The sequence below is a fragment of the Camarhynchus parvulus genome, chromosome 5 (assembly GCF_901933205.1).
Source record: "Camarhynchus parvulus chromosome 5, STF_HiC, whole genome shotgun sequence".
In the NCBI taxonomy this organism is placed as follows: domain Eukaryota; kingdom Metazoa; phylum Chordata; class Aves; order Passeriformes; family Thraupidae; genus Camarhynchus; species Camarhynchus parvulus.
The window spans coordinates 10,432,953-10,445,920 of record NC_044575.1 but is presented as its reverse complement, the minus strand read 5'-3'; the positions used below and the strand labels follow the sequence as shown (position 1 = coordinate 10,445,920).

Here is a 12,968-nt window from a genome sequence, read left to right as displayed (position 1 = left end):
CAGGGTGGAGGACTGGAGACCAGACTGGAGACCCAGCTGACCATGACAGACAAAGAGCAGAGGTTTTCACACCTGAGGGCTGCAAGGCAAAAATCAGACAACAAGGGGATTCGAACAGCACCTAAACTACAAACACTATTCCCAGAACAGCCTAATTCTACCCCGTTTCAAATTTTAAAATGCTATACATATGTCAGTGAAAAGGCCATCATAGATTATATTCAAAATGTCCTTTCTCATTCTTGGGTTTTGGGTGAGAACTTTTTAAGAGCAAAACCACACCTGTCAAAGCACCTAATGAACAGAAAAAAAATGTTTCCAAAGATACAATTTGCCTTAGTTCCAAGGATAAAAGTACCACTTAGAATGAGGTGAATCCAAAATCAGCATAGAATCCAAAACAGTAATAGGATTCCCAGTTCAGTGAGCAAACATCCTCAGTACACAAATAAAGCTACAGATACTACAGTAAATAATTATGTTTATCAAACATAAAATTACTTCAGGTCCAAAATTCATGGTCCAAGTCTAAATAAAAATAGTTGACTGGCAAAACAGATGAGAGTGCACACACTTCTGGAAGCCACAGTCCAGAAAAGATGAAAGTATGGAGTAAATAAAGGCAATCTGGGGAGAGGGAGGCACTGGGGGAAAGAGATGATACATACACTGAGAGATCTGAGGACTTCTTGATTACTCAAACTGACACATGACCAGCACCTGGCCTGGGTACACTGTGAAGGCAAATACAGGCACTTAAGATGCATGAAGGGGTGCAAAGACAGCCAAGCCAAGAATCAGTCTCTTAAAACTGAAGGCAAAAGAGTTTGGTTAAAAATAAGACTTGCCCTATTTTAACTTGCCAACAAAAATGGTGAAATATTCTATTTTCAAGTCTTAAGAGAAAACTGGCATAATCAAACAAGTAATTAAATTATATGGCCTGAACCATAATAGATGTGAAATGAGATGGAAATCTGTTGATTCAATCTAGCCTTTCAAAAACATACAGGAAACAAACAAAAAGAAAAGAAAAAACCCTAGGCCAAGCCTTCTGGAGAACACCACCATTTTGATTTTTCAGGACACCCTATTATATTACTAAAGAAAAATCCTTTCAATAATACACAGAGAGCTATTAACACAGTAAGAATTAGCCAAGGTTTACTTTTAAAACAGAAAAATTCTCTGATTCCTTCTTCAACAAATATTAAACCATATGTAACTAGAGGGGAAAAAAAAGCACCTCTCTAAAATGCAGGAAATAAACATTCAAAGTCTGGCACACTAAGGTAAGAAATTCATTATACAGAATTCTTGGAATAAAAACCATGATTCAAGAAAAGCTGCAGCTGCCAAGTCTGTAAGCAAAGAGCCACTCCATCAATAGACAAATGCTTTCAGATTATGACTTGCTTCCTTCCTTCCAGTTCCTCCTCCTTAAACAGAGCTGCACGTATTTCTCATTAGAGAGGACTCCCTTCTCCAGCAAACCTCTTGCTCAGATACACACAAAGAAGAATTCTTCCCTTTTATCCTGAAACACACAAACCCTCTGTCCCACACTCCCTATCCCCCTGCCCCCGTTGGCAAGACCACCTGGCAAAGCACAAGCTGAATTAGACCACTTAATTTGGTACTGGAATTGGGACTTGAACACTTTTTAAAGCAGATTAAATTATCCATGAGAAAGACCTTCAGGGTCACTTTCACTTCCCTGCAGCACTGCTGTTGGAGCAACTGGAATCAGGTGTTTCAGCCACTGTCTGCAGCAGCCTCCATCCCACTGGATTTGTGACACATCTGATTTTCACAGCTGGGACTTCCTCTAAAACCTTCATTATCAAAGTTACTGTTCCACTTTCCCTGACAGAAAACCTTGAAAGCAAAGCAACTTCACGCCTGCCTTTCTAAAACAAAGGTGAGAATATGAGCTACAAACACACAGGTATGGATCCCAGGGTAAGGGAAGTGAGTGCGGATGGAGCGCCATCCTTCCTCTGGGAAAGCTGAAGGACTTGCTTTAGAGGGAGGAGGGAAAAGACAAAGCAATAACCAGCCATAAAAACCTCTGATTTTTTTCCTGTTTGTCAGCTAGGGAACCCATAGTTGCTTGAAACAACCCCTTATCCCAATCCAAGGAGAACATACTCCTTTGAACATTCAACTGACAATAAAATTCCTCCTCCTGCAAACTTTAAAAAGGTGAGAGACAAAAAAAGAGAGTTAACCCTAATCTGTTAAAGGTCCTGTTGTTTTCCCATTTTCTTTTGCTTTCCAAAACTCAGGAAAAGTAATGTTTCAAAAATCATAACACAAACTCACTGTGAAATGAAATAAATTTTAAAAAAGCTCATTTTGCTAACTGGAAATTCAGTGTAAACTCTGCCTGATATAAATAATCGTTTATTCCTTTGATAGGTAAATTCTTCCAAGCCCTTCACGGCAAATGAAAAAAAAATCTAGGAGTTAATAGATACCCATTCATCATTTAGGTCCCAGCATTCATCTAGTTGATAACAAAACATGTTGCCACACACAGCCGGGAATCGTTTCAAATGCTGCAACAATGAATTTAAAGCACCACAGAAAAACAGCTGAGGCCACCTGCATTCTGCGATTGTAAGGTCAGGAAACCAAACGCTTTTGTTTGTATTGTTCTGCTCCTGTTGCAAGGAAGGCGGGAAGAGGTGGGACAAGGAAGTGGCAGGACAGGGCAGTGGCAGAAGAAACCACCAAGAACCTAAAGCAGCTTTTAAAATAGTCCTCAGCTTGCATCTTTAAAAACATCCTAAAGATTTTCTTCCTATAGCTTTTCTTTTTGTACTCTTTTGTATGTAATACAGGAAGGCAGATGGACAATATAAAATAAAATGTATTTTAATCAAGACTGTCTAGCAGAAATTTTCAATGGAATGTTCTTAAAAACAGAATTGTTTTACTAAACCACTTCTCTGTTCTAGCCCAAGCAAAAAGACTTACAGAAAGACATTTAGGTCTGTTTCCAACTAAACAACAGAGGCAGCCCTCAGAATTTCAATGAAAGGCGTGTTCACAGCCACAGGGGTCAGGAGGACACACTATTTCCATTACACAACAGATCTGCAATATGTGCAACAGAAGACACTAAGACAGGAAAAGGGTGGCTTACCTTCAGAATAGAACCAAATTCTTTTACATGTACTAAAAATACGTAACAGAAGTGGAGACAAGCATATTTTAAGCATATTTAATATAGAAACCAGCTGTTCTCCTCATGCCCCCCTAAGACTGGCAGATCCAGTGGGACTCTTCAGGAAAGCCTGAGCACAGATCATTCCAAACAACTCTTCCCAACAACCATGGTGTTCTTTCACAGTGACACATCCCATCCAGTTAAATGTCCCTACTTTTTGTGCTCCCACAGCCCTCTGGCTCTGAGGACTGATGGAAACACATCTGTGTAAAAAAATAAGGATCAAATCTTACTGAAGCACTCTTCCAGTCCCTCAACCAAGTATTTCCAGGGTATCATTGAGGTTTTGCATTGAAAAGGAAAAAACATATTTTAAAAACACATGAAGTCTTTCAGTAGGTTTCAAAACCATACAGAGGTCAGAAAGATCAGCAATGCAGTCATTTCAGTATACCAGTCCTGGCCAGTGTGCTTCACTTTACTATCTAACCTTTGAAAGTAACCTGCCTTAATAAGGACTGCTCCCCTTCTGAATAAAACAAAATGTGTTCTGTAAGAAAGTCAAGTTGCTTGAAAGGAGTGATTTCTAATCACAGAAAATTAATCAGATGTGCTGAGAGTTTGGTCAAGGGATATGACAAACCCCAAAGCTTATCTCTGCTCTGGCTGGATCCTTCCTCATCATCTCTCCACCCATCCCTCCTAAGCTCTCTCCCTGTTACGCATAAACCTATCAAGCTCACCTTTCTTGTCCAGAAGGCAAAATTCATGAAAAAAAACCCCTCATATTTTCAACATGAAAATCTGTTTAGAACAAGAAGAACAAAGACCTGAGAACAGAAGTCTCAGGTCCAAATTAATCACTTACAACTGTGTATCACCACTGGGGTCCAGGTCATAAACAAAGACCTCAGTAAGGACAGGAAGGAGAGACCACAACACCTTACACCTGGATTGGTCTGCACTGCCATAAAATCTCTGCCAAAAGGATTCTGAGAAACGACCAAGATACTGGTAAACAGAAATTTTACCAGTCTTCAGCAAAACTTTTGAAGGAGTTACTTCACATTTCAATTGTCAAAGGAGCTTACTTGACATTTCCCAGAACCCACACATAAAAGAGACAGAAAGGACATGACAGCCTAATGCTGGCACCAACCTTGTTGACTTAAGGGACTTATCTTTTCCCCAGTGCAACTCCAATGGCAGCTCAGTAGGACATTGCTGGGCTTGGGGGCCAAAATTAGGAAACAACAATTGGCAAGGCAGCTTGCTGAAAGTAGCAAGTTTAGGAGGAATAAATAACAGGCAAGAAAAGCTCCTAAAAGATTATACTTGTACTGCACAAAAAAAAAAACTTTTCCAAACTCACCTGAAGCTATGTGAAAGAATATCTGTTTCTGTAAAACCAACTTTTTTCCTCACTCAGATACTGAAATGTTGCTTTCTCTGAACAGGTTCCTTTTGCCTGCCATGTTATTTGTCTCTAGATCACTTACCCATGAAATGAGATAAAGTTTCTTTCTCAAAATGCTTCAGTATCAATATGTAAATGACTCAATACAGGTGTACACATTGTACCTGACCGTGACTGATAAAACAGCCAGTAAAAAAACCCCAAAAAACTAAATAAAAAAGTCAATATTCTACACTTCTACAGTAGAGTTTGAAACCAATGGGCTCCTGCCCATCAAACCATAAGTGGAGCAGCATTTTCCTGGAAAGACTAAGAAACATGCCTGGAGCAGAAACACTCCAAGTAAATTCTACATCATTCACCAACTTGTGCTGGAATGCTTGATAATTTCTCTGTGCATTAATGTTTTAAGCCTCACAGGGATAGCATTCCAGTTCGCTGCAAACTTGACTGCAAACCACAAATCTGAAATGGCTGTCAAGAAATTGAGAGAGTAATTACTGCACAGTGTGCATCAGTAAGTAATTGCTTCTGACACTGTCACTTCATGGGCATCATTTCTGCTACATGAGCCCTGAGGGTTAGTGGGAATTCAAAAGATAACTATGAGAAGTCATTACCAAGAACACTCAAGTAGGACTTCCCTAAGTCAAAAGGTGAATTAAAAACAGATGTGGTGTTTTGTAACCTCAGAATCAATAATTTGTAGAATTGGGAAAAAAGTTATTATTTGCAAAATAGCAGTGTTTCCCATCCAATTCACTCAAGAGTTCTTTGTGTAGCCTCTCTCTTGCAAAATAAACTGCAAAAATCCCCAAATACAATAGGAGAAAACTAACTAGCAACAAAAAACCCCTAATGGACAGAAAGCCAAGTGAGCCCATCTTTGTAAGCCCTGCTTTAGTAAGTTGAAATTCCTACGGCTTTTTTAAAATTCCTACAGCTTTTTTGAGAGCCATAGGAATTAAGCCTTGTAAAAGGCTTAAAAAAAGAGTTGTAAACTTTAGCTCTTTAGATACTGTTTTAGCACCTTAAATTTATTCTCAAATCAAGAACTTGTAACCTTTGTCCTCCCCCACACATTGCCAAAGAGCCTTCCAAATAAACCAAATTTATAACTGAATACAGAAGGGTGGAAGACTGAAGAGTTTTGTGGGCATTGAGGGGATTATTCCATACAGGACCCAGCTTAATTGACCCAAAACACAAATATGATAGAACAAGATTGGCATTACAGAAACATCACCAGACTGTGGCTTCAAATGCAGTTCAGCAGAGTACAGCTGCTTGCCCCTTACATCAGCTCTGCCATTCTTTATCCACATATCAGCTACCCTAGCACGTCTGCCTCAGTTCCCAAAGAGACAAAAGACCTTTTTGGCACTCAAACATGGCAAACAGCTCCAGCTTCTTGGGAAAAGATAGAGGGGGTAGGGAAGAGCGGAATAAGCTATTATCTGGATTAAAACATTTCACACGTGCCCGTGTAAGCCCAGGCAAAAGCTGTTCCTATCTGCTGCCTGTGCACAGTGACCTGAGTGAAACCAGGTGAGCTGTGAGCCTTGGGGCCATGCAGGGGCTTCCCACAGGGTGAACACCTTGTCAGCAATCCCAGAGAAGCAAAGGAGCTGCAAACCTCCCCTTCAGCCTCAGAATGAATCCCCAAGGGAAGAGGCACCAGTGGGAACTGTGGGAAGCTTGCATGGATACCATCCACATGCACAAAGAGAGGAAGAGGGGGAAAAAACCCTACCAAAAACAAAACCCCACAATCACAGAACAATTCAGCCTTTGGTAAAATCAAGCAATAGTTCCCAGCAATGGAATTCACTTCTGCAGCAAGTGTTGGTGCTACCACCACAGCAAAGATAGAGGAATTTACTCACATGCTGTTTAACAGTATTGCAGAAGGGCTCCACTGCAAAAACCACAGCTGGCTCCAACCCCAAATGTCTTAATTCTGAGATTAAAATTCCTAACAGAACAAACTACAAAACAGTCAGACGTCAATCAGAAAATTATCTGCTGATTTAAACTAAGTTTGCATTTCTTCTTCCTCCTCTTTCCCTTTAGCCAGACCTTACAAATACCTTTGCAGCAAAATAAAAGCCTGGAAGTATTTAAGTGTGTTTAACTTGGAAATGAACACAGGTGCTGATAACAGCCTTACTTCATGGACTTCCAGAATGGAACTACTACACTAATTCCACTAAGCAATTTATTGGCTTACATATGTGGCCAATGCCTCCAATCATGTCATCACACATTCTTTTTTTAAAGAATTTATATTCTTTATTTATATCAATACAGAATTCCATTAAAACAACCCCTAACAATGCACAAAGATAAGCTGTCATTTTAAATTTGAGGCCAACAAAATAGAAAAATAATGACACTTCAATTTCAGACGGAGAAATGAGGTGAGACAATGTTTCTGTTTTCCTGGTGAGGAGAAACACTTTCTCTGTCAGAATAATTTTGAGCGGTGCTAGGTGAATACCATACACCAGGTATCATCTTCTTTTCACAAACCAGCAGCAATCAAGTGGCAATCTGTGACAACACACAGATGCCTCACTCATAACCAGTCATGTTATGCTACTTAATCTACATGCAGAGATCTTGCCTCAACACCATTAAAAAGAAAATGAAAAAAAAACGGGTATGACAGAAGAAGAGTAATAAAAATTGTATCAGATCATCATACAAGAGAGTGAAAGCAGACCTAATATGAACTCTGAAAAGGCTCAGGAAGGGTCTCTACAGGAAAGATACTTCCTGAACATATGAGCTTCATCTAACACCATTTTAGTTCTCCTGTAAGGATGAAGCTCATGATCAGGTGGAAAAACTCAAAGCACCATGGCAAGGACTTAAGCAAAGGAACACAAGTCCAACTACTGAATAAAGTAATTTTTGGACCAAACCTTAAAAACCAGTTCAAACTGAGAAGAAAAGCAGGAAAACAAGTACAGGTGGCAGAGTAGTCATTGGGTTTACTATTCTTTTAAAAAAAATAATCTTATTATTAAATCATTAACCTTTTCTTCACAGATCATAGACTTTTTTTTCTTTACACCATTTCTCTTTTGTAACATTGCCATTTCTGAAATATTTGTTTTTGTTGCCCTATATATTAGAACAGTACATGGCAACAGTTCTATTATCATTATGCTGTAAGGATCCCACAGCTTCTGAGTTTCATACCTTCTTAATGTTCCTTGTGGGCTGCTCCTCTGAGCATGACTCTTCTTGATCCTTGCAGCAGCCATCTGACTCCTCCTCTTGCTACACCCTTTTATGGCACTTGTTCTTATTAGTTACAGGTGTTCTTAATCTCTAGTAATTGATCCCAGCTGCAACTCATGTAGGGGTAAGATTACATTCTACTGTGCCCCCTACATATTATCATCTTTATGATATGACATTCAAGACTACCAAGGTATGTTCAACAGATGATTTTATTTAGAACATGGGTTCCAGATATTTAGATCTGAGCTCTGTATTTTGTAAAAGCAACCCCAAGACCACAATTTCACATAAACGTAAGGCAATGGCAAGTTAATGTTTTGCTTTGCCACTCCATAATAAACAAACTCTGTTGACAAGTGATTGCTAAAAACAACACATCACAGAAGAGGAAAAGAAAACAAAATCCTTTTGCTCCATGTTCTTTTCCACTAAAATCCCAACAGTTCCATATAGTGCAAGGTTTTCTACCATCATTCAGACCACATCTGATTAACTCAACAGACAAAAGACTTCAGCTGAAAGATGAGCCTCAACTCCATTCTCATTACCTTTCCAGGGCACAGTCATACAATCTGAATGAAGAAATCCTACCATAATGTTGCAACATTACAATACATTACATTACATACAGTAGATTTTTGGTGATGCATTTCATCATTTCCAGATGACCAAGGGCCAGCAATGTGCCCTTTCTCCAAAGAAAGCCAGTGGTACCTGGGGTGCATTAGTCAAAAACGCTGCCAGCAGGCTGAGGGAGGTGATCCTGCCCTGGAGGGGCCACAGCTGGAGTGCTGTGCCCAGCTCTGTGCCCCTTAGCCAGGGCAGACATGGACACAGTGCAGAGGGTGCAGCAAGGGGCCACTAACATGAATAAGGGACAGGAGCAAAGGCTGACAGAGCTGGGACTGTTTAGCCTGTGGAACAAAAAAGCTCAGGGTACAATCTCAGCATGTATATAAATAACTAACAGAAAGTGTAAAGGTGATGGAGACAGGCTGTATCTCGTGCCAGGGCCAGAGGTAATGGGCACAAAGCAAAATCAAGAGGTTCCATCCAAACATCAGGACACAGCTTTTCACTGTGAGGGTAACTGAGCCCTGTCACAGGCTGCACAGGGAGGTTGTGGAGTCTCCATTTCTGGGGACACCCAAAATCACCTGGACATTGTCCTGGGCAACTGGCCCTAGACCTGACAACTGCCAAGGGTCCTTTTCCAACCTCAACCCTTCTGTGGTTTGCTCTGCGAAGGAAATTCACCTGTGACAGACCTCAGCAGTGTAATGAAAAATTCTGTCATCACTTCTGGTCTATCAACACCATCTGGAAACATGGAAACGCACCGCAGTTCCTCTCTTATCCAGCTTAGCAGCTGACACTGGAGCTTAAGCTTCATCCAGTGCTGGGGGTTTTGTTTTGTTTTACTATCACCTAGCAAATATTTTCTGTGTCCTTTAAGAGGTCACCCAGTGGGAACACAATTATCAAAATAAGAAAGGACGCCCAGAATTGAATTTAGGGACAAAAAAGCCCTAGCAATAGAGACTCTTTAACCCGTGCTAACTACAAGCCCTAAATACAGGATTTCTCATTACATTAAAAAAACCAAACATATATACATATCCTATGCCTCTTCCAACCAGCCAGCCAACTTTTCCAGGAAAAAGCATTACAGCTGGGCTATTCAGTAAGCTTCCAACATACAAAGAGAAAACGCCATCAGAGGTGTCTCTTCAAACAAAGTAACTCGACCAAGCACCAATTCCTGGGCTTATCCCTCATCTCCAAGCCTGAAGCTAACGCTGTAGCACCCATATTAAGGCTGAACGCCTGAACTGCGCGGCTGGGTGAGCCTGCCGAGAACAAAGTGTGCGGGCAGCATCCCCGGGGCCGCGCAGCGCGGCGGGCTCCGTGCGGGGAGGGCAGCGAGGGAGGGAGGGATGACATCATGCGGGGCCGCTCCGGAGCCCTGCCGCAGGAGGGACCCGCGGGGACCCAGAGGGACCCGCTGTGCCTGGCCCCACAAGAGAGCCCCGCAGGGACCCGCTGTGCCCAGACCCGCGGGGACCCGCTGTGCCCAGACCCACAGGGACCCGCAGTGCCCGGCCCCACAGGAGAGCCCCGCAGGGACCCGCTGTGCCCAGACCCGCGGGGACCCGCCGTGCCCGGCCCTGAGGGGATCCGCAGGGACCTGCTGTGCCCGGACCCACAGCCCCGCAGTGACCCGTCGTGCCCAGACCCGCGGGGACCCGCTGTGCCCGGCCCCACAGCCCCGCCGGGAGCCGCCGTGCCCTGCCCCGCAGGAGAGCCCCGCAGGGACCCGCCATGCCCGGCCCCGGCCCAACAATGGGCACTCACGGAGCCAATTGTCTCAACAGGACGAGGATTCAGAAGCTGTTTTGCAGCGCAGAAATCAGAGGGAGGGGGGGAAAAGAACCAGCGCACAATGACCCTTTCATTCAAACAAGAAAGGCTCGCAGGAAGTACAGAGTGTTTCCAAGCCTTATCCGAAAGCCGCTGAAATATAACAGAGGCCTCTCCATTTTAATCAGTGGACACTGGAGGAGGCTATAGCCCAAGACACAGTTTGAAAGCATTATCAGTCACACTATCATGCATTATTAATAACACAACAAACTCAAGAAAACACACCCGAATTCCACCTAGCCCTAATGCTGTGACATTATCAGAATTTTTCCCCACCTTCTTTTAAAATCTTCTCTCAAATCAAGTAAAAATCTGTCTCCCCCATAAACACAAAAATCTCTTCTCCCCCCCAGCTTCACACCTTGTCACAGGTAACACCATGGTGGAACAGCACAGACCAGGATACATCACATACTACACTTCTACATACGATAGATGCAGTCCTTGACCAGGAAAGCAAATACAGAAAGAACAGCATGCTCCAGCTTTCAGATCTGCACACTCTGACAGGCTATTTTAAAAAAGGCACATATATCTTCCAGTTTACTATTAGACAGCTAGCCCAAAGTAATGCACTGTTGGTTTTAAATTGAATTATGTGCAGAGAATTATTCATGTGCCTATCGAGAACAGGGAGCATTACTGAGTGCGCCTCGCACCACATTAGACAAATAGATTTGTAGTAAATTAATCACAAAATTAACATCTTTCTAACTGTTTTTGATCTATAAACTTCGTTCATTCTCCATTTAATTAAAAGAAACCCTCACATATCTCTCAATGAAATTGCACTGCATTTTGCTCACTTAGATTTCTTACATCAAATTGATACTGTAATTCGCAGTGCCATTGCAGAGCACACTGTTATGCTGTACTCACTCCTCAAGCCTCAAACTGTAGCCCACAGTCACTTTAACATTAGACAAACAAGAATTCCCTTAGGGTAAGGTACTGCTCAGCATGAGGGACAGGTGAGAAATTTTGTTTGAATACATTAAACAAAAAAAAAGAGTTTCCATAATAGCCAAAGTTTAGAAGAGCTCACCCAATGCAAGAAGTCAGTTCTAATAACACAAATTCCACTCTGCAAGGAACAAGCATTTCTTTAGTGAGGTACAGCTTAAATGCATCAATGTAAAAAACCCATGACACCTTATAAAAGAAAACTAATAAAAAAAAAACGAGGCTGGGGGTGAGAGAATGTACTACCTGTCAAGTTCAGAGCCCAAATACACAAAATCAGTGCTGATGTTAGGTCAGGTTTTCACTACCATGTTCCTTCACCTTTCTGAACCGTTAAGAGATGCTAAACCACACTCCGATTTAACTGAGGCCGGTACAATGAGACTGAAGCTGAAGCGAGCTGCTGCTAAAACACAATTTAATGATTTTTAACCTTAAAAACACTGCTTTGACACAGTGGTGTGGTCTAGATGGATACGGTTTAGTTGCGGTGTGAACATTCTCACCTAACAGCAGAGTAATCACTTCCTAATCTGATTTCGGATACTTCTGCAAGAGAATTCTTATCCCAGGCTACGAAAAAAAGGCAACGCTGAACACGCAAAAGGTTTTCACTTTCTCTCCCAAGCCCGACTCCTGCAGAGTGCCCGTGTGTCTCAAACGGCCGGCTGAAGTTGGTACACGCAGGGAGCGCCGGACACCGCTGCTGGGGCTCGCACCGCCTAAAGCCAGGGCAGCGCACAGGGCGCGCTCTGCGCAGCCCGTCCCACGCCGCTGCTCCGCCGGGTTCCGGGCAGCTCGGCCACTGGCACCGACCCCGCTCCGTGCCCGGCCGGGCGCTCCCCATGCCCGGGGAGCCGCAGCGCCCGGGGCTCCCGGCGGGGCACGGGCTCCCACGGCAGTGCCCGGGACTGCGGAGCGGGGAGCTACCGGTGTGGGCAGCTACCGGTGCGGGCAGGTAGCGGTGCGGGCGGGTAGCGGTGCGGGCAGGGCGGGTAGCGGTGCGGGCAGGGCAGGTAGCGGTGCGGGCAGGCAGCGCGGCCGGACCCCGCCGCCCCCGCGCCCAGCGCCGCCGGCCACTCACCGGAGAGCTCGTCCGGCTCCAGCCCGGTCTCGGTGTCCAGCCCGCAGATGACGAAGTAGTCGGCGAAGCGGCCGGGTGCCGAGGAGCCGCCGCCGCCGCCGCTCATGCTGCAGGGCGAGGGGCGCGCGGGGCTCAGCGGGAGCGGGGCCGGGCGGCGGGGCCGGGATCTCCGGCTGCGCCCGCCGCCTCCATGGCGGCGCGGGGCGGGCGGCGCCGCGCGGCATTCTGGGAACGGCCCCCGCCTCTCGCGGGGGCGGCCCGGCCGCGCGCCGCAACGCCGCGCCTGCGCCCTGCGCGCGGGGGTGACGTCATGCTGCTGCTGCTGGCGCTGCCCTCGCTGCTGCCGGGGCCGCCTGAGGGGGCGCCCGTGGCGGGCGGTCCGGGCTGTGCTCCCGGGGAGCCGCGGGAAGGGCTCTGATCCCTCCGCAGGCGCAGGATCAGGGAATGGGGCAGGCTGGAAGGGACCACAGCCTTGAACTGCCTGCTCAAGCAGGGTCACATGGCACAGGAGTCTGTCCTGACCGTTCTTGAGTATCTCCAGTGAGGGAGACCCACACGCTCTCTGGGCAGCCCGTTCAGTGCTCGGTCGCTGCGCAGTAAAGAGGTTCTTGCTCACATTCAGGTGAAGCCTCTGTTTCTTCCCATTGCCTCTT

The 12,968-nt window shown here is 44.8% G+C and overlaps 1 protein-coding gene across 3 annotated transcripts in view; it reads right to left on the bottom strand.

Annotated features, from left to right (window-relative positions):
* The window catches only part of DENND5A (DENN domain containing 5A), a 65,153-nt gene extending 52,653 nt beyond the window's left edge, over positions 1-12,500 (bottom strand). For all 3 annotated transcript variants that reach the window (XM_030948680.1, XM_030948678.1, XM_030948679.1), the window contains exon 1: positions 12,316-12,500. In XM_030948680.1, coding sequence (XP_030804540.1) covers positions 12,316-12,421 — 106 coding nt within the window. In that variant the 5' untranslated portion in view covers positions 12,422-12,500. The remainder of the gene's footprint in view (positions 1-12,315) is intronic.
* Between the last annotated feature and the right edge of the window lie 468 nt (positions 12,501-12,968).